Genomic DNA, 26480 nt, shown 5'->3' on the forward strand with positions numbered 1-26480 from the left:
AAGAATTGGAGAATGCATTTAAAGTTGCTTGCTTTCCATCTTCTCTCTCTCTCCCTCCCTCCCTCCTCCATCTATTTTCCTTCCTTCCTGTTTTGTGGCTCTCAGACATCTGATGTTTATTCTGTGTGGCTCTTACGTTAACTAAGTTTGGCCACCTCTGCTCTAGATCATAGAAAAATCTTATGAGCCACAGAAAAGTGCCTTCTCAGTCCTTGAGACAGTGCCCATTGCAGATTCTTGCAGCCACCTTAAACTAAATAGCTATTATTGAGATAGTTTACACTAGCTCAAAGCAAACAATATGCAACCACAGTGACTGTTTATCTCTGATATTTCTTTCCAGAACAATTTTCAGGATTTGTGGGTACTGAAGGTCAGAGGAGGAGAAGAAGAGGCTCAGCTCAAACTCACAGAACACTTGAAATGAAAGCTCTCACATTACTGTGTACTTCATACATCCCAGACTTTTTAAAAAATGAAGCAAACTTAATGCCTAGAATATCATTATTTTGCCTAAACTATTTTGCAAACTGGAGAAAAGTCATATTGGGTTAGGCAGACCAGAGATGTCCATTACTTGATGACTGGAAATTCTGTTAAACCCTGTGTCTGGCTTGTGAGATTCACAAAAAATCGCCCACACATTTTCAAGTCCACTTTTACAATCACATGAAAGTTGAAATTCTCAGAACACAGAATTCTATATCCAACAGCAAGCACCACACTCACTATATGATAAATTTATCCTCCATTAATTAGGGGATGGGGGGTCATACCAAAGAGAACAACAGGAGGAGGGCATGTTTAATCCTACTGCCTCTTATATGTGCATATGCTTAAATTATTCACAAGTGAACATGGACCTCTACCTATATTGTTCGTGTAATGCAGTTTTATAAAGAAAATGAGTTATTAGTGAGAACAGGTCAAGCCTAGCCTTTCTCCCTAGGCTAGTTTTTTCTAGTATTGTTTTCCCCTTGTCTCTTCTTGGTAAGCATTCTAGGTTCAGTCCAACCCGTGTTTGCAATTCCAGCCATCTTCCTACTGCACTTTATTGGATGCCTTGTAGTCAGCGAGTAGGATGGGCTATAAATGCTTGATCTGCCTTTCTATTAACTCTCTGAATGTTTTACAGTGTATGAAATATTGCTAGAGTATAATAAAATTGTACACTGTAGCACTGAAATCACAGATGTCTTGCAGAATTACACAACAGTTTTTAAAACACTGGCAGTTATTTAATTTTATCCCAGCAAAAATGATTGTGAACTAGAACCCACTTCTTCATGAGCAATGCAGCAACTCAGAAGCAATGCAGGCAGACCATATGCGAGGTATGGGGGGAAGGAGGCACTAGCTAACCATCCCAACATCTGAAGAAGTGAGCTCTAGTCCAGATAAACATTTCACGGAATAAAATTGTGTTAGTTTTGAATAACATAAATAAAAATAAACATTCTTGATGCAACACTACTAGTCTGGGACAACTAGTTTTGGAAGCTCAATGTGGTTTAGGGGTTTTAAGATAAGAATAACTGGTTTTAAGATAAAAATAATAGCGCTATTAATTTGTTCTGTTTACAAATTCAATTAAAAAGTGAACCTAACTTTAACCAATAGCTTCTTTATTCAATATACTGGGCTGAATCCTATACATTTGTTCTGCTGAACACTGCACTTCCTTCTGAAGTAAGAGAACCAGTGTGGTGTAACAGTCAGAATGTCCCACTAAGACCTGTGAAACTGAGGTTCATATTCCAACTCTACCATGGAAGCTTGTCATATGACACGGGGACAATAACCCGCTCTCAACCTAATCTGCTGTAAGTACAAATTGGAGAAGCTGTAAACTCCTTTGTGTTCCCTTCCCACTGGGAAGAAAAGCAGGATATACATGATAAATAAATAGATGTTCAGAAATCAAAAGTATGATCCTGTACAATTATTCCCATCTAAACCCAATTGTTTCAATTCAGCATAGATTTGTAATTTGAGTGACAGATAGGGAACATAAGAATCCTTGAAGACCTAGCTTCCAGCAAACACACCTGAGTTATACTACTTCACACTGCAAAAAAACACCAACTGCTCCGCCATACAAAATTTCCTCAACAAAATGCCCAATTGCCTAACAGAACAAAGTTTTACTCCAGTGACACCTTTAAGACCAACGAAGTTTAATTCTGTGTATAAACTTTACAGTGGATGCACACTTCTTCATTTACACTGAAAGAGCCTTCTTCAAGCTTATAGGCAGAATTAAACTTCGTTGGTCTTAAAGGTGCCACTGGACTCAATCTTCATTCTCTGTTGCTTCAAACCAACACGACTACCCATCTGAAACTATCTTCACATCGGTAACCTAATATTGTTCGTGTAATGCAGTTTTATAAAGAAAATGAGTTATTAACGAGAACAGGTCAAGCCTAGCCTTTCTCCCTTAGGCTAGTTTTCTCTAGTATTGTTTTCCCCTTGTCTCTTCTTGGTAAGCATTCTAGGTTCAGTCCAACCCGTGTTTGCAATTCTAGCCGTCTTCCTACTGCACTTTATTGGAATGCCTTGTAGTCAGCGAGTAGGATGGGCTATAAATAACAACGAAGCGCCAGAACCTCGCCGGGAAGCGGAAGAGGACCAATGCACAATCCGAATTTAGAAGCGAAAATCTTTGCAAACAAGGATTTGAAACTGCACCCTCCGCAGCCTACGACTCCAGCGCGAATGAGGGGGAAACAAGTAAGGCTCAGTGGGACAACGTTCTGTGCATGGAGGGTAGAGTTTGCCGCTATTTGAAAACGAGTCGGGGAGGCTCCTTCCCCTGATCCCGCCCAGCCTCTCACCATAGCGGCGAACGTGCTCCCGCTGCTGCTCAGTCGTGCCGCAGCCGCCAAGCCCACACGGAGCAGCCCCGAGCACCTCACCCTTGCACCTCCTGTCATGGGCTTTAGCTTGGACCCCCGCCCCCTGAGGCCGCCAAGCGCCTGAGCCGCCCTTGCCACGAGGGAGACGCTCCAGGGCTGGTGCCCGCCCCTCCTAGCCACGGAAGCTGCGTCGCGGAGAGGCGGTACCAGATACGCTGAAGCCCACGCATTTTACGAGGCATTTGACTGGCCCTCCTCACCAGGCGGGAGGAGCTGAGGCTGCGTGCAACCGCCCGCCGGTATGGTCCAGGCCCGCTGCCAGAAAAAATGGATGGAAGGGGAGCGGATAAATTTTTAGGTGGGGGGACCTGCTGCAGCGGCTGCCGCCCACTCCGCGCTCTTCCCCCTTCCAAGCGGAGGGGGGTTCGCCTTTTAAAGAGCCCGGAGCAGCGCTTCACCGCCCCTTCCCTGGACCTTAAAAGTGTAAAGGAGGAAGGGGGAGGAGGCGGGGCGCGGAGCCGCAGGAGGGGAGCTGGGCAGCGTCTACCTGGGGTCTCGGCCTAACGGAAGGGCCACAAAACTTTAAGGGGGGGGGGGGTTGAATGGGGTGGCCGTGTCGTCCCCCCCCCACCAGCTATAGGCCTGGTGTGATCTTAAGATGTCTCAGAGCTCTTGGTTGGGGACAGCGAGTCCTGCGCTTTTGCCCCCTTATCCATTTGTAAACCATTCATAAGGACTTTAATAAAGATGCCCACAAACGAGCTAAACACGCTTATAGGGAAAGAAGCCCCATCCAGCCCTTGGGTCACTGCAGATGGCAGCACAGGTAGCAATCTTCTTTCCCCCACACCCATAACTGCTCAAGACAACAAAAGTCCCTTTACCTTCCAAAGCACTCTGTAGTTGATTTGTTTTGGAGAATCTAAGAGGTCTGTAATATTTGTACACAAGCGCTTACTTTTAGCCTACCTGTAGTCTTCTCAGTATCCCAGACATGAACAACACACACTAGGACAATAAGACCCTGCCAAATTAGAATGTAACTATATATGTGCCTCACTAGACTGTCCTTGTTTCATTCTGTAGTCCAGGGCTTTTTTTTGTAGAATAAGCCATCAGGAACTTATTTACATATTAAGCCACACACCCCTTGTATCACCAGTTTCACATGGGTTTTTTGTAGAAAAACCCCAGGAGCTCATTTGCATATTAGGCACATACTCCTGATGCCAAGCCAGCCAGAACTACGTTCCAGGATACCAATGAAGAGAACAAAAAAGGTAGCACTTTGGTATTAATTAGGTTATTGTGACAAATATCTAAAATGCCACATAATGTATAACCCTCCCAGATGTAATGGAAACATACTGATACTCTCTCCCTACTGATACTCTGTATTAACCATCTTGTTTTCTGTTGCTTAACATGGAAAGACTAGTCAAAACACAACTTCAAGACAAAGAGCCACAAATTAGTTAGGAAAGGCACAAACAGGTAAAAGAAAAGGCCTGCATGGTTAACAAACAAAGTAATGAAAGGTGTAAAAGGTAAGAAGGACTCCTTTAAGCGGTGGAAAGCTAGTCCAAGTGAGATTAATAAAAGGGAACACAGGCTGTGGAAAATCAAATGCAAGACTGTGATCAGGCAGGCAAAAAGGAACTACGAGGAGCATGTTGCAAAAAACATAAAGACCAACAATAAAAATTTCTTCAAATATATTAGAAGCAGAAAACCAGCCAGGGAGGCAGTGGGGCCCTTGGGTGACCAAGGGGTAAAAGGATTAATGAAGGATAGGGAAATGGCTGAGAAGCTGAATGAATTTTTTGCCTCTGTCTTCACTGTGGAAGATGAGAAGTGTTGCCCACTCCAGAACCACTTATTTTGGAAGAGGTGTTGAAAGACCTGAGTCAGATTGAGGTGACAAGAGAGGAGGTCCTACAACTGATAGACTAATTAAAATCTAATAAGTCACCAGGTCCGGATGGCATACATCCAAGAGTTCTGAAAGAACTCAAAGTTGAACTTGTGGAACTCCTCACAAAAATATGTAATCTTTCATTGCAATCTGCCTCCATTCCTGAGGGCTGGAAGGTAGCAAATGTCACCCCCATCTTTAAAACGGGTTCCAGAGGAGATCCAGGAAATTACAGGCCAGTCAGTCTGACTTCCAATACCGGGAAAGTTGGTAGAAACCATTATCAAGGACAGAATGAGTAGGCACATTGATGAACACAAGTTATTGAGGAAGACTCGGCATGGGTTCTGTAAGGGAAGATCTTACCTCACCTGTTACATTTCAAGGGGGTGAACAAACGTGGACAAAGGAGACCCAATAGATGTTGTTTACCTTGACTTTCAGAAAGCTTTTGATAAAGTTCCTCAACAAAGGCTCCTTAGTAAGCTTGAGAGTCATAGAGTAAAATGACAGGTCCTCTTGTGGATCAAAAACTGACTAATAGGAAGCAGAGTGTGAGTATAAATGGGCAGTCTTTGCAGTGGAGGACAGTAAGCAGTGAGGTGCCGCAGGGCTCAGTGCTGGGTCCCATGCGCTTTAATTTTTCATAAATGATTCGGAGTTGGGAGTAAGCAGTGAAGTGGCCAAGTTTGCAGATGACACTAAATTGTTCAGGGTGGTGAGAACCAGAGAGGATTGTGAGGCACTCCAAAGGGATCTGTTGAGGCTGGGTGAGTGGGCGTCATCGTGGCAGATGAGGTTCAGTGTGACCAAGTGCAAAGTAATACACATTGGGGCCAAGAATCCCAGCTACAAATACAAGTTGATGGGGTGTGAACTGGCAGAGACTGACCAAGAGGGAGATCTTGGGGTCGTGGTAGATAACTCACTGAAAATGTCAAGACAGTGTGCGATTGCAATAAAAAAGGCCAACGCCATGCTGGGAATTATTAGGAAGGGAATTGAAAACAAATCAGCCAGTATCATAATGCCCCTGTATAAATTGATGGTGCGGTCTCATTTGGAATACTATGTACAATTCTGGTCACCACACCTCAAAAAGCCAGCTTCAAGAGGGGGTTAGATAAAAATATGGAGCAGAGGTCCATCAGTGGCTATTAGCCACAGTGTGTGTGTGTGTGTATTTGGCCACTGTGTGACACAAGAGTGTTGGACTGGATGGGCCATTGGCCTGATTCCACATGGCTTCTCTTATATTCTTAAATGCCTTACGAATTTACACCCATGCTGAAAGTTGTATCTAAAATTGCTAAACATTAAATTGTTTAATCATGTCCTTTCTTGCAGTTTTATGCATATTCCAATTTTGGTACACAAATGAATATCATGTTGTGATGTCAGCTACTACTGAAACTCTCAGCGTTCTGATGCATTAACAGCAACATTGTAATATTATTTGGGCACCATAATTATGACAGTATCAATGACTCCCAGGTCCAAATGTTAGTATCAGGACACACAAAGTTTGCTCTTATTTTGGGGAGGGGGAGATATCCAGTATATACTCTGAGCATCTGCAATACAAAATCAGTAACAAAAGTTCAGGGAGATTTCCATGACCTGTATTTTAAATCTTTACCATATCATAAACATGCACCTGCAGTCACTTTGCAAGGCACAGAGATTTCATGGTGTTCTACCATAAAAAGCTGCAATTCATTCACTAGAGGTCAAACAACCCCAGATTAATCATGATTTTCCTTTTAAAAATGGGAAATAATGAGAAACCTACATCAGGCATAGGTATTTGTCTGTGAAACATTCTCCCACTTCTACTTTATTAAGTATTTTCCAGTTATATCTTTTCATAGTTATATTGTAAGCAAATTTTGGTTGGGTGATGTTCTGTGCTTTTGAAAATGTGAGGAACACTATATTGTTGGCATTCACAAGAATCACAGCCAATCCACTGTACTATTTAACTTGTTCTCAAAGCATAAAGGTCTCAGGTTGCATATTATTCCTGATGCTCCTGATCATGACCGGGTATTAGCCACCGGATGCTTTCAGTCCGAACTGTGGCATACATGATGAAACTGATAAGAAACAGTAAAGAAAATAAGAGAAGCCAGTCTATTCCTTTGGTCAGAGTGCTAGGCAGGGGACCTTCTTGATCTTCCTCAGTGACTACCACATCAGTCTTGGGCTCTATTCCTGAAAGAAACAGACACTTATTAACTTAGAGATTAAACAAAAGAAACTGTACTACCGGTGTTTGCATGCAAGCAGGCCCGTAGCCACCGGGGAGGGGGGGCAGGACCCCCCATCCAACCCCCCCTGGATCCTTATGGCCCCTTTCCCCAGCCCACTTTCTCTGCAGCCACTTTTCTTCCCACAGCTCTGGCGGCCCCCCTCCACATGGCACCTCCCCTCTCTCCCTTTCACTCACCCAGGGGGAGAAACTGTAAAGAGTGGTCTCCAGGGGCTCTTTCAAGGTGCCACCCCAGTGCTGAACTTGCTGATTGTGTTGGAAAGCCAGGGTAGATACAGCCGGCTTCGGAGCTGATTTTCCAGCCGATCACGTGATCGTGGGGGGGGCGCTTTGCAAGAGCTCCCAGAACCGCTCTTTACAGTTTCTCCCCTTGGGTGAGTAGGAGGGAGGGAGGTGCTGCGTGGATGGGGGCCAGCAGAGCTGCAGGGAGAAAAGTGGCAGTGGAGAAAGTGGGGGCCACCAGAGGGGGGCCCTCCATCCAAAAAATTTATCCGTGGCCCCCCCAACCGGAATTTTCTGGCTACAGGCTTGCATGCAAGTATCTATTTTTTGCATTTAGACTTACACAATTTCATTATTTAGCACCTAACCTGACATCAGGTCTATTGATTTCCAAAATATAAGCAGAAGTCACTTTTTCAGCCCTACTACCATACTAAAGGAACAGATCCCAGAAGGGTAACTGTGCTAGTCTACTGAAGACAAAGCAATGAAGTATTATGGCAGCTATGTAAAGATCTAAATTGGAGATCTTATCATTTTCTGTACTATCACTATAAATATCAAAGAACATGTGTTATGCTACTTTAAATACTTATGTATTTATTGTTAGATGCTTTTAGGGGCCAGAGCCACTCTGTCAGTTGCATGAAGCTGTTGCATTCAGTTCACACACACACACACACACACATATACCGAGATTGAAATTTGTGGATTATGGCTTGAATCTGCCAAAAGGTTTCCATAGATGGGGGGGGGGGGTGATTTTTGCCAAGATCTCCAACTCTCCTTCATGCTGTTCTTGGGAACCCCATCTCCCAGGAGCAGCATCTGGGGAAGAGGCCTTCTGGCCTGCAGCAGAAGGGAAGGAAGTGACACTTAATGGATAGAAATCCCTTCTATCTGTGGAAATTACTGGTGAATCCGAGACTGCTGCTACTTTTCCCAGTAAATGCATCAATAATATCAAATATATGTCCTATACTAATAATAGCTTCTGCATGAAATGTTACAAATTCAATTGTTCTTCAGCTTTTCAGGCAAAACCCAAAATACAGCAAACAAGCAAGTTTCTGCAGTCTTGCTTAGCCTTAATAAAGACTGAAGACCCACCAGGATAGGAAATAGTTTGCTTTCCTTCTCTTTCATAAGGAAGTGAAAGAAACCAGAATATAAGTAAGTTTCTTTGTCAACTATTCCATCCATAAGTGCTAGATAAATTTACTTCACATGCTGGAGATAAGGCGAAAGATAATAAGCAGTCAGAAACCCTCTTAGCCATTCCAAGAACCAACTAAAATTCCTCTCTTCAGCTTCCAAACGCAAACAGTGAAACCATCAGGAGGGCAAGAAACACACCTCTCCTGGATCCAGCTCAACTGAGAATCCCATCCCCAAGGATTTGTTAAATATGTTGTTTCTATTACCTCCTAATTCTCACTAGTGCTTTGGGTACCATTTCTTGACTGAAAAACAGAATAAAAATGTGCATAAAAGAACAGCGATAACTGGTAATAGTTATCCTTCTCCAAATCAGTGGAAGAAGCTATATTTGCAATCCACAGGGACATATACTAGACCAGGGGTCCTCAAACTTTTTAAATAGGGGGCCAGTTCACTGTCCTTCAGACTGTTGGAGGGCCGGACTGCCGTTACTGTACAAGGCCACGGGCTGTCAGTTCTCCGTCTTCTGCATCTCTCTCCCTTCCCCACACCACCCACCCCAGCCTGGGAACTCACCTCACCTCGGTATCGCCTCACACTCTGTCTCCGCCGCCTCAGCCCAGTGCCGGAAGTGTGCGTTGCTAACATGAGTTTAGGTCGAACGTCACTTCTGGTCTGATTTTGCCATAACCCGGCGGGCCGCATAAACGTCCTCAGCGGGCCGCATCTGGCCCGCGGGCCGTAGTTTGAGGACCCCTGTACTAGACATTCCTAACTCTTACTACCACATGAGCTTTTAGATACCTAAGCTGTCTTACTGCCTGAAACTATATACATTTTCTCAGAAATGTCACAGTGTTCAGTGGCCCTTAAAAAAGGTAAAGGTAGTCCCCTGTGCAAGCACAAATCATTTCCGACTTTGGGATGACGTTGCTTTCACAACGTTTTCACGGCAGACTTTTTACGGGGTGGTTTGCCATTGCCTTCCCCAGTCACCTACACTTTCCCCCCAGCAAGCTGGGTACTCATTTTATTGACCTTGAAAGGACGGAAGGCTGCTCATGACCTGAGTTCGATCCTGGCAGAAGCTGGGTTTTCAGGTAGCCGGCTCGAGGTTGACTCAGTCTTCCATCTTCCAAGGTCAGTGGCCCTTACTCCCAAGAAAATAACACAGGACTGCAATCTTATTCTGGCTGCCCCAAAAATCTCACTTCTCTTGAACAAGCCAGAAGACAGCTTCCACATCAATGCATCATGGGTTTTTGTGATCATAAAACAAACAAGGAAAAGGAAAGGAAAGGTCCCCTGTGAAAACACCAGTCGTTCCCAACTCTGGGGTGATGTTGCTTTCACAACGTTTTCATGGCAGACTTTTTATGGGGTGGTTTGCCATTGCCTTCCCCAGTCTTTCACACTTTCCCCCCAGCAAGCTGGGTACTCATTTTACCTACCTTGGAAGGATGAAAGGCTGAGTCAACCTCGAGCCGGCTACCTGAAAACCCAGCTACCACCTGAAAACCCAGCTACCAGGTTGTGAGCAGAGCTTAGGACTGCAGTACTGTAGCTTTAACACTATGCGCCATTAGGCCCTTAACCAAAACAAACAAACCTAAGCCTAAATGGAACTTAGCATGTTGCAAATTTTACAGCTCTGTTTTAAATACAACAAACATTACAAGTAATACACAACCCTGGTTACAGTGTTGAAGCACACCTGAGAGGACCCAAGTTCAAATCTCTATCCTGCTATGAAGTATATCGGGACCAATTTTCCTTCTAAGCTGCAAAGTGTTGTGAGCAAAAATTATACTTTGTGAGCTACTAGCATTGAAGTTGTGAGCTACTGGCATTAAAGTTGTGAGCTACTACAAAAATTATTGTGCTCTGGGGTCATCCTTCCTGAGCTAAGATAAAAATGTGTGAGCTGGAGACTAGAAATCTGTGAGCCAGCTCACACTAACTCAGCTTAGAGGGAACACTGATTGGGACCATGAAGTTTATTGGTTGGCCTTAGACTAGTCACTTTCTCTCTCAGCCTAGTTTGCCTCACTGAGTTGACGTGTGGATAAAATATAGAGATTCATATTGACTACCCTGAGCCTGAAATAAGGACAGATAGCAATGTAACAACAGAACAGAACCCTGTGGATTGCAAATATGGTTTCTTCCATTAATTTTCCCCAAGTTTATTTCTAGTTTCAAAGCGTCATGGTTTAGAGAATGATACAATCTCTAATAAAATTTTCACTGTATCTGAAGAAGTGTGCTTGCACACAAAAGCTTATACCTTGAATAAAATTCTGTTAGTATTAAAGGTGCCACTGCAACTGGACTTGCATGTTCTGCAGCTTCAGACCAACATAGTTACCCAGCTAAATGCATCAACACTCATACCTGTCTGATTAAAGATGAATGCTTTCAGTGTATCCAAGGTCCGATCTGTATGGTTAAACCTTGCCATAGGCTTAGCCCCTTGGAAAAGAAGGATGTTAGGAACAGCTACAGTTCCAAATCTGGTTGACAAACTGTGAAGGAACAGGATTACAGTAGAAGAATCACCTTTACAGAATCAAGGTTGCCTTTAACCCCATACCAAAATAGCAGCTTTTAATGTTTGTTAAAATACTAGCAGTAACGCCCATGGTAGGAAGAAATACAATGGGCCCTAGAAAAATATTCGTGAGGGGGGTGATGAATGTGTAGGTGGCAGGAAGGAAGACAAACAGAATGTAAGAAAAAGAGACAGAGAAAGAACAGTAGGAAAAAGATGGGGAGAAAAGAGTGAAAGAGAAATGGAAGGAAGGAAGCTAGAAAGACAGAAGCTGCAATCACACACATTAAATAATGCCGTTTCAATCCAGTTTCAAAGCATTTTTCATCTTGATTTTGTCAGTTTACACAATAAAATCCAGTTGGAAAGTGGATTGAAAGTAGGGTTGCCAATCCCCATTTGGGCAGGGGAGACAACGCTACTGTGATTATCAGCCTCAAAACATCAAACAAATATAACAAATCTGGAAGTATAAAAGGAATTTTTTATAATAATTAATTAAAAACACAAGTCACTCAGTCTCTTAAATAACTCAAAAGACGTGTTCACCGGATACGAGTCTCACTGCTTCTGTAGCTACAGTGCTGATTTTGCTGATTTTCCTTAGGGATGATCCTGGTGAAATCATTAAATAAATCCACTTTGTCCAAAAATCTTCAAGGAATGCAGCCAGCAATTCAATACAGCAATACAGGAAAATCAGCACTTGTAGTGCTATAGAAGCAGTGGGACTGGTATCCAGTGAACACGTCTTTTGAATTATTTAAGAGACTGAGTGACTGTGTTTTTCATTAATTATTATAAAAGATTCCTTTTATATATTCTTCCAAATTTGTTATATTTGTTTGATGTTTTCAGGCTGGTAACCACAGTAGCGTGTAGCTTTGTTTCCCTTGCCTATTTATGCTGTGATTCTCTGTTTTGGGTTGCACAATCCCCATTTGGGGGCAGGGGATCCCCCAGTTTGGAGGCCCTCCCCCTGCTTCAGGGTCATCAGAAAGCAGATGGGGAGGGAAATGTCTGCTGCGCACTCCATTATTCCCTACGGAGACCGATTAGGGTATAATGGAGAATTGTTGAGTGGGTATCCGGGGCTCTAGGAGAGTTGGTTTTTTGAGGAAGAGGCACCAAATTTGCAGCATAGCATCCAGTGCCTCTCCTCAAAACACCCTCCGCGTTTCAAAAAGATTGGACCAGAGGGTCCAATTCTATGAGCCTCAAAAAAAGTTACCCCCCTCCTACATTATTTCCAATGTAGGGAAGGCACTTAAAAGGTGTGCGGTCCCTTTAAATATGATGGCCAGAACTCTCTCTGGAGTTCAACTATGCTTGCTCCTGGCTCCACCCCCAAAGTCCTCAGATATTTCTTGAATTGGACCTGGCAACCCTAATTGAAAGTGCATTATTTAATGTGTGTGATCACAGCCAGAATGAAATAAAAAGAGAAAGGCAGAGATACAGAGAAAGAATGAGAGAAAGAAGGGAGGTAGAAAAAGAGGGGGAAAAGGAGTGAAAGAAAAATGAGAAGACAGAATGAAAGAAAAAGACGAAGAGAGAAAGAATGAGAGGAATTAATGAAGTGAGAGTCATGTAAAAGTTTGGCAGAAAGGAATAAAGTAAAGGGGAAGGAAGGAGGGAAGGAAGGCAGAGAAATGACAGGGAGAGGCAAGCAGGCAGGAAGATAGGCAGCCTTAGAAGTCTGTCTTTAACCCCCTCCACTTGCAGGTGGAGGGAGCAAAAGGGAGCCTTCCAATGGCTTCCTGCCTCTTAAAGCAAGCCAGGGGTCATTTTGTAGAAAAAGAGGTGCTAGAGCTTATTAGTACAACTCATTTGCATATGCCAAACACACACCCAACATCACGGGAAGGCGTACTAAATTATGTCAGCTCAGCATCTACCTTAAAATGCTTCTTGAATTATATTTGTCATAATAAAACCTTACTCCCATCATACTTTTTAAATTGCTTTAAATTAAAAGTACTTTTTAAAAGTACTTTAAATTACTGTGGCCCCAGTGCATGATGAAGATTTCCATATGTCTGCTTATTAGAAAGTTTGTCAAATCTCAAGAGTTCAGCAAAATTCTCACAGGGGGTTTGAACAATGGAGCCCAGAAGCAAGTATTTTTATTTTTATTTTTTTTTGGGGGGGGGGGTGTTAAGAAAGAGCACAACAAAATTTAGAGCTCCACTCCTGTGCACTCCTGCCCCAAATGAGGCCTGAAGCAAGCAGCCCACTGTAGCCTAATTTGAATAGAAAGAGTAAAGACTATTTGCAGGTAGAAAGAGGGCTTGATACTGCTGAACTGCCCTCCCATCCCCGCTGTGATGGAATATTCCTTTTCTGTCAGTTGAAAAGACTTAACTGTTTTCTGCCAGAGTTTGCTTCACTGTATATAGTTATTAAATGATGTTCAATGTTTCTTAAGCTACATGATATTGTTCACACTGGATTTTCTGGCATATTTATAAATAGTATATATATAGTAAATAGTGTATATATATATATATATATATATATACACACACACACCCCTCACCTCCCTAACAGTAGGGGCAGGGGGGGGCCTACTGGGCAAGTGCAACTTTGACGAGGGGTGTTAGTTGGAGGCGGCAAAATGATGGCAGTGTTGTTTGGGGGGGGGATGGTAAGATGAACTGAAGAGAAGCAGTAGTGATCAATAAGGCTCCACGAGAACCTCTCAACAGAGAACTGTCTCCATCAGAGGTCAGAGGCTGACTGGTGGGGTTCTGGCCTGACAGGGCTGGCAATGGGCGGGTCAAAGAGAGGCTACCCAATGACGGGCGGAAGTTGTGACCGACAGAGTGCAAGGCCACTCCTGTGCTTGCCACATTTTCCAATAAAAATTGAAGGTTGTGCCACTGTGTTGGGCTTTTATTATATCGATGATGATGATTATGTGACTTTAACAGGGTGGTAACAGAGCACTGCAGTTGGCAAGGATATTTGTTTTGCATTGGTCGCTTCTATTTTAAACTCTAATATGTGCTAACGAAATTGCATGGTATAAGATGAAAGGGGCAGTATGCACCATTGGTTCACACTACTAAATTTCTACTCAACATTAAGCAACCTATATTTTGAAGAACATATTTAGTGACTGACCACTATTCAAAAGTATTTTTTTTAAGCAAAGAACTTCTAAAGGACAGGAACCTCTTGAATAAAACCATAAGCTGAAAGCCATAAGGTCTTTTTTGCCTCCAGATATCATTATTCTGTCAATGTGTGCTAAGATATATATGTTAATCAGGGCTTTTTTTCTGGGGGAATGCAGCAGAACAGAGTTCCGGAACCTCTGTGGAAACAAAATTCTAGAAAAAAAGTTTAAAAGTTGACAAGGAGCACCCACTTCCCTCTTGAGAGTTCTGGCCCCTCTTTTTCCTAATAAAAAGCCCCGACATTCATTAATATTAAAAGTGAATATCAAAAACAGTATCAAACAAGTTCTGAAAAGACAGAAAAACAATGTTACCTGCTATGTTGTGAGGCATCCAAGGCCAGGAAATGAAGAGTTGGGAATGCTCTGGGTAAAGAATTAAAATGGGGAGCCAAACTGGCAGAGAAACGGCACCAAGGGGTATAAAACAGCACTAAGGTACAATCACTGCCATTTGCATTTAAGAATTCCATTAAATCCTATAATGAAACAAAAAAAATTAAACATCTAATTTCCATTATGCATCAAATTGATTCTTGAGAATGGCAGTGTATGTCAAAAAGTCCTGCTTCCAGTTCTATTGTACAGTGATCATAAAAACATGATCTGTTAGCACTTCATTAATTCAGGATTTTTCAAATTAACAACAAATCTATTATCTTGAAAAGGATCAGCATTGCCTATTCTCTCTCAGCAGCTGAAACACAATCTACAAACTAAGATTTGCTTGTTTTACTGTTTCAGCATTTTCAGAAAAAGGCTACCAGCTATAAAGAACATTTGAGTGCCATTAGGGATACTTTATTAACTTCATTCATAAGTGGGAATCTAGATCCTGCTAAGTTATAAGGTAGGAATGTGCCTTGCTGCCGAAGTCTACTAATGCAGCACCCATTTATATACAGCAGGATACCAGCAAGTGAGCAGTAACTACTCTGCTGTCAGGCCAGTACAAAAAAACAGAAAGTTTAACACAGGAAAAAATGTAAAAGCACATTTTTTTTAAATAAACAGCAGATAAATAACAAAATAGAATACTTTTAAAATCATGACAATCTAAACATATTGGGATGGGTTCCAAGAATAATTTTTACTTCTGTTAGAATAGAATTTACCTGCCTTTCCCCTCCTATTGCAGCACACTGGTGTCCCCAAAATGCTCTTGGGTGACCAGCAAATCCCTCAGAACAGGAGGACAAACAAGAGGCCTGCAATGGGAAGGTGAAAACTGGCCAAAACCCTTCCCAACAACCTCCCTTTTATCAGCAGAAATTATCATCATGATTCAACCTCCTATTCTTGATTAACAATGCACATCTTAGGTACAAAAGTGGACAATATTAGGAGCTTCAGAGAAAGCAGTTTTTTAGAAAAACAAGCAATACATAATGTTTAACATTTTCATGGCACCACAGTAGATGCAGGCACTTCACACATTATTTCAGTCATGCTTCCAACAAGGCTGTGAAGTAGGTCAGTGTTATCCCCATACTGTAACAAGGTTGCCTACTGAATTTATGGCAGTCAAAAATTGCAACTAGCTGTGCTACATTAGCCTAGCCACTGATGCAGTGAAACTTTCCCCCCCAAGTTTACTTCTAGTTTCAAAGTATCATGGTTTAGAGAATGATACAATCTCCAATAAGAAAGTCTTAAGGAGTTTCCCACTGAACTTAACCTCAATGAAAAAACAGTAGATTCATAATTAAATATGGAATATTTATTCAACGTGAGGCAAGGGCGAGGTACAAGACATTTCAAGAGACCTACATTCAAATCCAGTAACGCCATAAAGACCAATAATATTTTCCAGGAAATAAGCTTTCATGAATTAAAGTTATTTAATCAGATACTATGGGAATCAGCATGTGTTCTGCTTCTAAAGACTAACATGGCTACTGTTCTGCTTCTAAAGACTAACATGGCTACCCACCAGACTGAAGACATTTATTGGGTTTAAAAAATTAATATAGAGGAAACCCCCCTGAAGAAAACAAAACAAAGCAAACCCAGTATTCATAAAATAAAACTAAGTGACTCATTTAAGAGAAAAGCACACATCAAAAATAATGTTCATACTTACTTGGGAAATATTCAGGATTTGTAATGAAAAATTTGTTATCCCTGTAATGTTTCTTTCCTCACAATTCACTTTAGGTGTTTTCATACCATCTGTGCTATTAGAGTTATCCGTTGATGAAGGATGCACGGCTTCCAGTACTACAGCTGCATCTCTTATTCGCTCTTGAGCAGAAGAGTCAGGCTGAGATAGAGATGCAATAACACCTTCAGTGCTGCATTCACCACTGACAGCATCACAAGTGCCAGAATCAGATTCTGAGACATGTCTCTCCTTTGTCTGACCTGGAATAACTGACAGAAGTACAGGCTGTCCTTCAGGAACACCACTACCCATCATAGCATCTGCAATTTCTGCAGTCCTATACTGTATAGACTCCTTAGGTTTGTCACTGCTTACATAAGCAGAACTGCTTTCTATAGTAAATGGTAGAGTAGTTTCACTCAGCGTTTCAGACACATCATCTGTTTCAGTTGCTCCTATTTAAAAAAACAGAAACAAGGATTTTAGTATTATTTAATAAAAGCAGTACAAGCTCATCATCTGCCTTCATCTGTGTGAATCAAGTGCTCATTCACATAGCTGTAGTATCTCTGCCACCACTTAAGCTAAAGGAAGAGGCTGTGTGTTCCAATAGCAAAGTACATATTTTGCATGCAAAGAATCCCAAATCAATCCTTGACATCCCTAGTTAAGATCTCTGGTTGCCACCAATAGTAAAGATTTTTCTCTGCCAGCATCACCCCCTGGAGAGCAACTAGCAGAGTAGACAGTCCTGAGCTAAACAGAATCAATTGTCTGACTTTGCATAAAACACCTGTATGTGTGTTTCATCTTCTCTGAACTTCTGATGTTATAGAGAGGCACTAATCCTCTGAATCCCAGAGCTAGGAGGCAACATCAAGAGAAGGTCTTGGCCTCTATGCCCTGTTGTTGGCCATCCAGAGGAACTGGTTGGCTACTGTGTAAGGCAGGATATTTGGCTAAATGGAACATTGCTCTCATCCAGCAGGCCTCTTCGTATATTCTTAACTAAGCTATTCTTCCTTAAGAACATATAAGAATATAAGGGGCCTTGGTGGATAAGAACCACATCTATTTAGCCTTTTATTTGCAAACAATTCCAAGCAGGCACCAGGAAGTATTTTGCTAGTAACTATCTGCTTACTAGTGGGCCGTGATGTTCACAGGGCTGCTGGAAAAGGGTTGGGGAACAAAATCAGTCGAATCAGTCACGTGATGTGATCTGCTTCTCGATTATAGCTGCACTGGGTCTTGGGGGCATGAGGAAATCCCTTAAGGAGCCTATGTCGGGGGGAGACTGCCCGAGTAAAATCCTCGGAGTGGCAACGCTACCCAGCTATGCACAGGCAACACAAGGGAGATGACCACCCTCGCGCAATCGCTTCCCACCACCGCCAGCGCTGGAACGGCCGCCCCTTCTCTGCGGCGCTGCCATGGCAACCAAGGCCTCCTAACCTGTAAAAAGGCTCCCGAGCAGCCAGGCAGTCCAAAGGGCCCACCCCTGCCCGCGCGAGGACAAGCGCTTCATCCTCGCCAGGCAGGGAGGGGCCAGGGCGCAAGGAACAGAAGAAACGAAGCAACCGGCAAAAAGACAACCGTAATCGTTTCCAGGTCTTCGTTCTTTTCCGCTTCCGGGGCTCTGAGACGAAAAGGAAGTAACTCGGCTGACCGGCAGATAGAGAGCAGAGGCTGTACACCGGATATCCTGGGGAGTACTGACGTCACTATTAGCGATTGAGAGGACGGGGTAAAAGGGGCCACAGGCAACAAATAGAGAAACTCAAATTGCTACCGTCCCGGTAGTTTTAAAACGTCGTTTTCAGAGCACTCTTCCCCCGCCCCTTACAAACGCAGGTTTTCTTGTGTGCGGAAAAGTGTGATTTCTTAAAAAAAAAAAAAAAATCCCTGATAATTTCTTTAAAACGGAGAGAAATAAATATGAGCTCACGATTGCAAAAGTAAAAGGGGAGTGAAGCTGAGAGAGAATGCACTGTTTTCCAGCAACCCTGCACTGTAGTCTGTAAGGGAGCCGGGCTGAAACCGTGCCTAGGAAAAACCTACTCCACCCACCTGCATGCGGATGCTTTCTGCGCTTTTCGTTCAGATCGAGAGTCTCGAAGAGACACAAGATAATGCCAGAGACTGGGATGTCTGATATTTTAAAAATCTCTATGGCAATGTCCAGAGACATGTTCTCCTTATTTAGAAAATATAAATGAAAACTGTGCCTCCCATCCTTATCAAGGGCGGCACCTCTTGTCCTTATGACTTGGTTCATGATAGTTCACAAGAGTATGTCTCTTCTGAGGACGAACTGAGACAAGACGACCTTTCCCCGTAGCCTAAAAGTAATTCTGTGGGCGTTTCTCCACTATGTGGTAGCCCTGCTAAAGAGGAAAGGGAGGCCCAACCTGGCTACCTTGCTCTCATTGTGCCGGTAAGAACATAAGCCATGTTGGATCAGGCCAATGGCCCATCCATTCCAACACTCTGTGTCACACAGTGGCCAAAAAAAACCCCAAGCACCATGAGAAGGTCCACCAGTGGGGCCAGGACACTAGAAGCCCTCCCACTGTGCCCCCCCCAAGGCACCAAGAATTCAGAGCATCACTGCCCCAGACAGAGAGTTCCAACAACCCGCTGTAGCTAATAGCCACTGATGGACCCCTGCTCCATATGCTTATCCAATTCCCTCTTGAAGCTGTCTATGCTTGTAACCACCGCCACCTCCTGTGGCAGTGAATTCCACATGTTAATCACCCTTTGGGTGAAGAAGTACTTCCTTTTATCCATTCTAACCTGACTGCTCAGCAATTTAATTGAATGTCCACGAGTTCTTTTATTGTGTGAAAGGGAGAAAAGGGCTTCTTTCTCTACCTTCTCTATCTTATGCATAATCTTGTAAACCTCTATCATGTCACCCCTCAGTGAACACTTTTTCAAGCTAAAGAGCCCCAAGTGTTTTAACCTTTCTTCATAGGGAAAGTGTTCCAACCCTTAAATCCTTCTAGTTGCCCTTTTCTGCACTTTTTCCAATGCTATAATATCTTTTTTTGAGGTGCGGTGACCAGAATTGTACACAGTATTCCAAATGAGGCCGCACCATCGATTTATACAGGGACATAATGATACTGGCTGATTTATTTTCAATTCCCTTCCTAATAATTCCCAGCATGGTGTTGGCCTGTCTTGACATTTTAAGTGAGATCTACCAGTGAGAGTTATCTCTCTCTTGATCAGTCTCTGCCATTTCACACCCCATCAACTTGTATTTATAGTTAGGATTTTTGACCCCAATGTGCATTACTTTGCAGTTGGCCACACTGAACCTCATCTGCCACATTGATGCCCACTCCCCAATCTCAACAGATCTCTTTGGAGTGCCTCATAATCCTCTCTGGTTCTCACCACCCTGAACAATTTAGTGTCATCTGCAAACTTGGCCACTTCACTGCTTACTCCCAACTCCAACTCATTAATGAACAAGTTAAAAAGCATCGGACCCAGTACTGAGCCCTGGGACAACCCACTGCTTACCATCTTCCACTGAGAAAATTGCCCATTTATACTCACTCTCTGTTTTCTATTAATTAGTCAGTTTTCAATTCACAAGAGGTCCTTTTACTCCATGACTCTCGAGCTTACTAAGGAGACTTTGATGAGGTAAACAACATCTATTGGGTCCCCTTTGTCCACATGTTTGTTCATCCCCTCAAAGAACTCTTAATAGGTTAGTGAGAGAAGATTGTCCCTTACAGAACTCATGTTGAGTTTTCCTCAATAACTTTTGTTCATAAATGTGCCTACTAATTCTCTCTTAGAAACAGTTTCTACTAACTTTCCCGGTATTGAAGTCAGACTGGCTGGCCTGTAATTTCCCGCATCTCCTCTGGAACCCTTTTTAAAGATTTGGGTGACATTTGCTACCTTCCAGTCCTCAGGAACGGAGGCAGATTTCAATGAAAGATTACATATTTTTGTCAGGTGATCCACAATTTCACCTTTGAGTTCTTTCAGAATGTATGCCATCCAGACCTAGTGACTTAACCATTTTTATTCTGTCTATCAGTCGTAGGACCTCCTCTCTCGTCACCTCAATCTGACTCAGATCTTTCAATACCCCTCCCAAAATTAGCAGTTCTGGAGTAGGCAAACTTCTCATCTTCCACATCGAAGACGGAGGCAAAGAATGCATTCAACTTCTCAGCCATTTCCCTATCCTCCATCAGTAATCCTTTCACCCCTTGGTCATCCAAGGGCCTCCCTGGCTAGGTTCCTGCTTCTAATGTATTTGAAGACATTTTTATTTCTGGTCTTTATATTTTTTGCTGTATGTCCTCATAGTCTCTTTTTGCCTGCCTGATCAAGTCTTGCATTCGATTTGCCACAGCCTGTATTCCCTTTTATTAACCTCACTTCAGACTATTTATTTTAGTATATTTCTATTCTGCCCATTCCCCGTAGGGCTCAGAGTGGAGCACAACATATAATAAAACAATAAAATACAATAAAAACATTTTATGAACAGACAACTCAGCAGCACTCAGAAAATTTCCAAATCATCAAAATATTGCCCAGCCTGGCCGTCTCACATCATGACAAGATGTTATCCCATAAAGATGACAGATATTATTCCATTTTATAACACAGGTGACAATGCCAACAGGGAATCACCAACTACCAAGACCCCCCCCTTTCTCCCTGCCCAGGGATGATTCCTTGGCGCGAAAGGATTCCCGCTCACCAACTGAAGAAGAGGTCCCTTCTGAGGGCGCATTCCCCTTATCCTCAACATCGTGCCCTGTTCCCTCTTGCCCCTCATGCTCCCTGGCAGCAACAGGGCTGCCATGTTCGGAGTGGGGCTCATCTAACAAGTCCCCAAGAGTCTTCTCCGAGTGCCTGTCTCTGCTTCCCCAGGTCAGCCATCTCGGCCAAGAGTGCGAACTCATTCCCTGAAGACCAGGAGCTCCTTGCATTGAGCACACACCCAAGACTTCTGTCCAGTGGGCAGATAGTCATACATGTGACACTCAGCGCAAAACACTGGAAAGCCCCCCCCCCCTGCTGGCATTCTGTCTTCACAATAGCTTTTTAAATATACAGTCCTCCCTTTAAATCCTTTTGTTTATGCGGCTCTCCTTCTGGAAAGTCTACTTATCTTATTGGGAACACAAGGAAACTAGGGATCCTGGTTCCTGGTCCTTCCTAGGCTTCTTACAGAGCCCCCAAGCCAAGAACCCTTTAGCTCTTGCCCTTCGGCTTGTGCCAAAGGCTTGTGCCTAGGGTGACCATAATGTCTGAAGGCCAACCAGGGACACCTGGGGGGGGGGGAAGGTAGGGGTGTGCACGCGCAAAGCGCGTGCGCCGTCGGAAACAGGAAATGACGTCACTTCCGGTGACGTCACTTCCGGTGATGTCATGCCACCGCCGGAAGCAGGAAGTGAAACCACTTCCTGTGACATCATTTCCCCGCGTCACCTGCCGGAAACGGGAAGTGACATCACTTCCTCTGACATCACTTCCCCCAAATGACATCATTTCCCCCAAATGCCACTGCCGGAAACAGGAAGTGACTTCACAGCACTTCCTGTGATGTCCCCAAAAATCCCCCAAATATCACCGCCGGAAACAATTTTGTTCTCAAATCCTGTATATACTTCATCAGTATATGGGATAAGGCACTTTCTCAACTGTGCTGCATAATGCAGCCTATTTATTTTGTCCTGTTTGCTCTGTTGGCTCTATCTGCGCCACCTTCATCACTTTCGGGGTGTGGATCCCCCAGTGGGGTGGTCTCCCGACTCCCTCCGCCGGCTGTTTCTGATAGCCCTGCGCCCCCTCTTTCATTTGATATGTGTCCCGTGCGGGTGCCACCCTCCCGCCGGGAGATGCCGCAAAATGAGCCCCCTTGAGGCTTATGGCGGCAGGGCTCGGGGGAAGCGAGCTAGACTGCTGTTCTTTTGAGGGGTTATAGAGTGTTTCGAGCCCGTCCCTGTGGCATCGGTCTCATCGTTGTGGGACCCAGGGGGCCGGCGCAGCGGCCCGCCGAAGCAGCCTGTCACTAATAACACAGGTCGAGATGCAGGACAGGAACCCGGAAGTGACCAACAGGCTGCTTCAGCAGGCCGCTGCGCCGGCCCCCTGGGCCCTACAACGATGGGACCGATGCCACAGGGACGGGCTCGAAACACTCTATAACCCCTCAAAAGAACAGCAGTCTAGCTCGCTTCCCCCGAGCCCTGCCGCCATAAGCCTCAAGGGGGCTCATTTTGCGGCATCTCCCGGCGGGAGGGTGGCACCCGCACGGGACACATATCAAATGAAAGAGGGGGCGCAGGGCTATCAGAAACAGCCGGCGGAGGGAGTCGGGAGACCACCCCACTGGGGGATCCGCACCCCGAAAGTGATGAAGGTGGCGCAGATAGAGCCAACAGAGCAAACAGGACAAAATAAATAGGCTGCATTATGCAGCACAGTTGAGAAAGTGCCTTATCCCATATACTGATGAAGTAAATACAGGATCTGAGAACAAAATTGCACCAGAAGACACAAACACAAAGCTCCCTTACACTGAATCAGTGCTTGGGTCCACCAAAGTCAGTATTGTCACATAAGAACATAAGAGAAGCCCTGTTGGATCAGGCCAATGGCCCATCCAGTCCAACACTCTGCGTCACATAAGAACATAAGAGAAGCCCTGTTGGATCAGGCCAGTGGCCCATCCAGTCCAACACTCTGCGTCACATAAGAACATAAGAGAAGCCCTGTTGGATCAGGCCAGTGGCCCATCCAGTCCAACACTCTGCGTCACATAAGAACATAACAGAAGCCCTGTTGGATCAGGCCAGTGGCCCCTCCAGTACAACACTCTGTGTCACATAAAAATATAAGAGAAGCCCTGTTGCATCAGGCCAGTGGCCCATCCAGTCCAACACTCTGCGTCACATAAGAACATAAGAGAAGCCCTGTTGGATCAGGCCAGTGGCCCATCCAGTCCAACACTCTGCGTCACATAAGAACATAACAGAAGCCCTGTTGGATCAGGCCAGTGGCCCCTCCAGTACAACACTCTGTGTCACATAAAAATATAAGAGAAGCCCTGTTGCATCAGGCCAGTGGCCCCTCCAGTCCAACACTCTGTGTCACATAAGAACATAAGAGAAGCCCTGTTGGATCAGGCCAGTGGCCCCTCCAGTCCAACACTCTGTGTCACATAAGAACATAAGGAGGGAAGGGAAGGGAAGGGAAGGGAAGGGAGTGAGGGAAGGAAGGGAGGGAAGGAAGAAAGGAAGGGAGGAGGGAAGGAAGGAAGAAAGGAAGGAAGGAAGGAAGGGAGGAAGGGAGGGAGGGAGGAGGGAGGGAAGAAAGGAAAGCCGCCCCCCGCCCCCCCCCCCGCGCTTTCGGCCCCCTTACCTGATTCCAGGGCGGCGGAGAGTCCAGCGGCGGCGGCAAGTCCTGCGGGCCTGCGGCGGCGGCCTCGCGGCGAGGGAGGGAGGGAGCTGCCGGCGCTGGCCTCTGGAGGCCTCCAGGGACCAGCGCCGGGCCTCTCCGCTACCGGCGCTGGCCTCTGGAGGCCTCCAGGGACCAGTGCCGGCTGCTCCGCGGCTTCCCCGCGGCCTCCGCTGGTCCCTGGAGGCCCTCCAGAGACTCTGGAGGGCCTCCAGGGACCAGCGGAGGCCGCGGGGAGGCCTTCGCTGGCCGGCGCTGGTCCCGGAAGGCCTTCCAGAGGCTCTGGAAGGCCTTCCGGGACCAGCGCCGGGTGCTCCGCGGCTTCCCCGCGGCCTCCGCTGGTCCCTGGAGGCCCTCCAGAGACTCTGGAGGGCCTCCAGGGACCAGCGGAGGCCGCGGGGAGGCCTTCGCTGGCCGGCGCTGGTCCCGGAAGGCCTTCCAGAGGCTCTGGAAGGCCTTCCGGGACCAGCGCCGGGTGCTCCGCGGCTTCCCCGCGGCCTCCGCTGGTCCCTGGAGGCCCTCCAGAGACTCTGGAGGGCCTCCAGGGACCAGCGGAGGCCGCGGGGAGGCCTTCGCTGGCCGGCGCTGGTCCCGGAAGGCCTTCCAGAGGCTCTGGAAGGCCTTCCGGGACCAGCGCCGGGTGCTCCGTGGCTTCCCCGCGGCCTCCGCTGGTCCCTGGAGGCCCTCCAGAGACTCTGGAGGGCCTCCAGGGACCAGCGGAGGCCGCGGGGAGGCCTTCGCTGGCCGGCGCTGGTCCCGGAAGGCCTTCCAGAGGCTCTGGAAGGCCTTCCGGGACCAGCGCCGGGTGCCCCGCGGCTTCCCCGCGGCCTCCGCTGGTCCCTGGAGGCCCTCCAGAGACTCTGGAGGGCCTCCAGGGACCAGCGGAGACCGCGGGGAGGCCTTCGCTGGCCGGCGCTGGTCCCGGAAGGCCTTCCAGAGGCTCTGGAAGGCCTTCCGGGACCAGCGCCGGGTGCTCCGCGGCTTCCCCGCGGCCTCCGCTGGTCCCTGGAGGCCCTCCAGAGACTCTGGAAGGCCTCCAGGGACCAGCGGAGGCCGCGGGAAGGCCTCCGCCACCGCCGCCGGGCCCCGCGCGCGGGCAGGGAAGGCGGCGAGTGAGGGAGGGAGCGTCCCTGCGCAGGCGCAGGGATGCTCCCTCCCTCACTCGCCGCCTTCCCCTCCGGCGCCCGCGGCCCACCGCCTCCGGGGCTGGCTAAACCGGGACCTTTAATGGTCCCGGTATAGGCAGCCCGGGAGCCAGGATTGGGTGGCCAGAACCGGGAATGTCCCGGGAGACCGGGACGGTCTGGCCACCCTACTTGCGCCTCTGGCAAGGTGCAGCCTTATGCCGGTAGCGGTCGCTAGTAGGCTGCTGACATTGTCTAAGACTCAAACGGGATAATGCTTGCACAAGAGTTGTTGGTGTGTTTTTAATTAGCACAAATTGAGCATATCAGACATTGTACGGTCCCATTTGTCCCTATTTACCATGGACGGTCCTTGTTTTCCAATATCCGTTAATCAATTAAATTACAGGTCTCTTTTTGTCTTTGAGCATGCCTTTTCGAAATGTTAAATCAAAGGGCTACACTGGCTGGTCACTCTTCGGATTTCAGCTCCAAGCCTCTGCTTGTATAAATATCTCTGAGTGAAGTCAGCATGAATAGATATCATGCCTAAGGTGCCAGTAGTGCACAACTGACTATTCTCCATGTAGGTGAAGATCATTCATAAGAGAATGTATGATGGATACTAATGTTATCTTAGCATCTTTCTCACCAAAATAAAGAACCTTGATATTTTTGAAAGTACAGACAACGTATTGCAGAGTAAATGAGCACAAAGTAAAATGCTTAGCAATATCGAGGGCGGGAAGGCAGCTTGGATAGCCTGATCTCATTGGATCACAGAAGCTAAGGTGGGTCTTTACTTGGGTGAAAGACCACAAAGGAAGACTGCAGAGGAAGGCAGTAGCAAACTACATCTGCAGAAAGCCCCTTACTGGAGCCACTTTAAGTTGTTTGCAATATGACATGCGTAATAAGGAACGCAGCAACTCCAGAAGTAATTGTTGGTGTGAGAATAGTGATGGCACATGGACATGTGTAAAATGCTACACGCTATGTAACCTAACGAAAAAATTGTCCTTGCATCACAATTGTTCTCACATCACCTTTCCAAATCTGTTCCTAATTTGCTTAACGATTTGTCATGTGTGGCATAGCATTTATCATGTTATAGTAATCCTATGGAAAGTGATAAAAATTGTAGGTAGCCCTGTTGGTGTATTTAGAGGGGTGAATCAAGTGCAGAGATAACTTTATAACAAAGTAGAGAGCAAGTTGTTAATATGAACCCTTAAAAATTCTGTGCTCAATATCTTGCTCACGACTTTGTAATATGGAAACTCTCTTGCACTTACTTTGATCCTAGTTAAAATAGTCAAAGGGAGGGGGCACAAAGACAAAAGCTAAGCCAAAAAAACTAAAATTAAAAATTAAATATGAACTACACACACACACGTGTCCTGTCAGATCAATGCCCAGCCCAAACATCTGTATCTACTAACCCAAAATTCAGGGAGTGCATTCCTTCCATAACATCAATACCCACTAAGAAGGGATTTTTAGAAATCCAACCCCTAAGTGGGTGAAACAGGGTAAAATATGTCTTCCCAGTGTGGTAAAGTTTTGCTATGTGCCTGGAAGCCTGCTGCCTGTTTCCATAACCCCTCTCTGATTAGTCAGGTGTGGAGCTCTGGTGTTCTGAG

At 45.5% G+C, this 26480-nt stretch overlaps 2 protein-coding genes across 2 annotated transcripts in view; both read right to left on the minus strand.

Moving 5' to 3' along the window:
- Positions 1–3069, minus strand: part of PCBD2 (pterin-4 alpha-carbinolamine dehydratase 2) — a 70682-nt gene extending 67613 nt beyond the window's left edge. Inside the window, exon 1 of the mRNA XM_060240441.1 lies at positions 2838–3069. Coding sequence (XP_060096424.1) covers positions 2838–2936 — 99 coding nt within the window. The 5' untranslated portion in view covers positions 2937–3069. The remainder of the gene's footprint in view (positions 1–2837) is intronic.
- A 3304-nt stretch (positions 3070–6373) lies between these two features.
- Positions 6374–26480, minus strand: part of LOC132572891 (UPF0461 protein C5orf24-like) — a 40989-nt gene continuing 20882 nt past the window's right edge. The window contains exons 3-6 of the mRNA XM_060240445.1: positions 16244–16719; positions 14476–14639; positions 10823–10953; positions 6374–6987 (exon numbers count right to left, since the gene is read on the minus strand). Coding sequence (XP_060096428.1) covers positions 6791–6987; positions 10823–10953; positions 14476–14639; positions 16244–16719 — 968 coding nt within the window. The 3' untranslated portion in view covers positions 6374–6790. The remainder of the gene's footprint in view (positions 6988–10822; positions 10954–14475; positions 14640–16243; positions 16720–26480) is intronic.

The sequence above is a fragment of the Heteronotia binoei genome, chromosome 5 (assembly GCF_032191835.1).
Source record: "Heteronotia binoei isolate CCM8104 ecotype False Entrance Well chromosome 5, APGP_CSIRO_Hbin_v1, whole genome shotgun sequence".
Taxonomy (NCBI): Eukaryota; Metazoa; Chordata; class Lepidosauria; order Squamata; family Gekkonidae; genus Heteronotia; species Heteronotia binoei.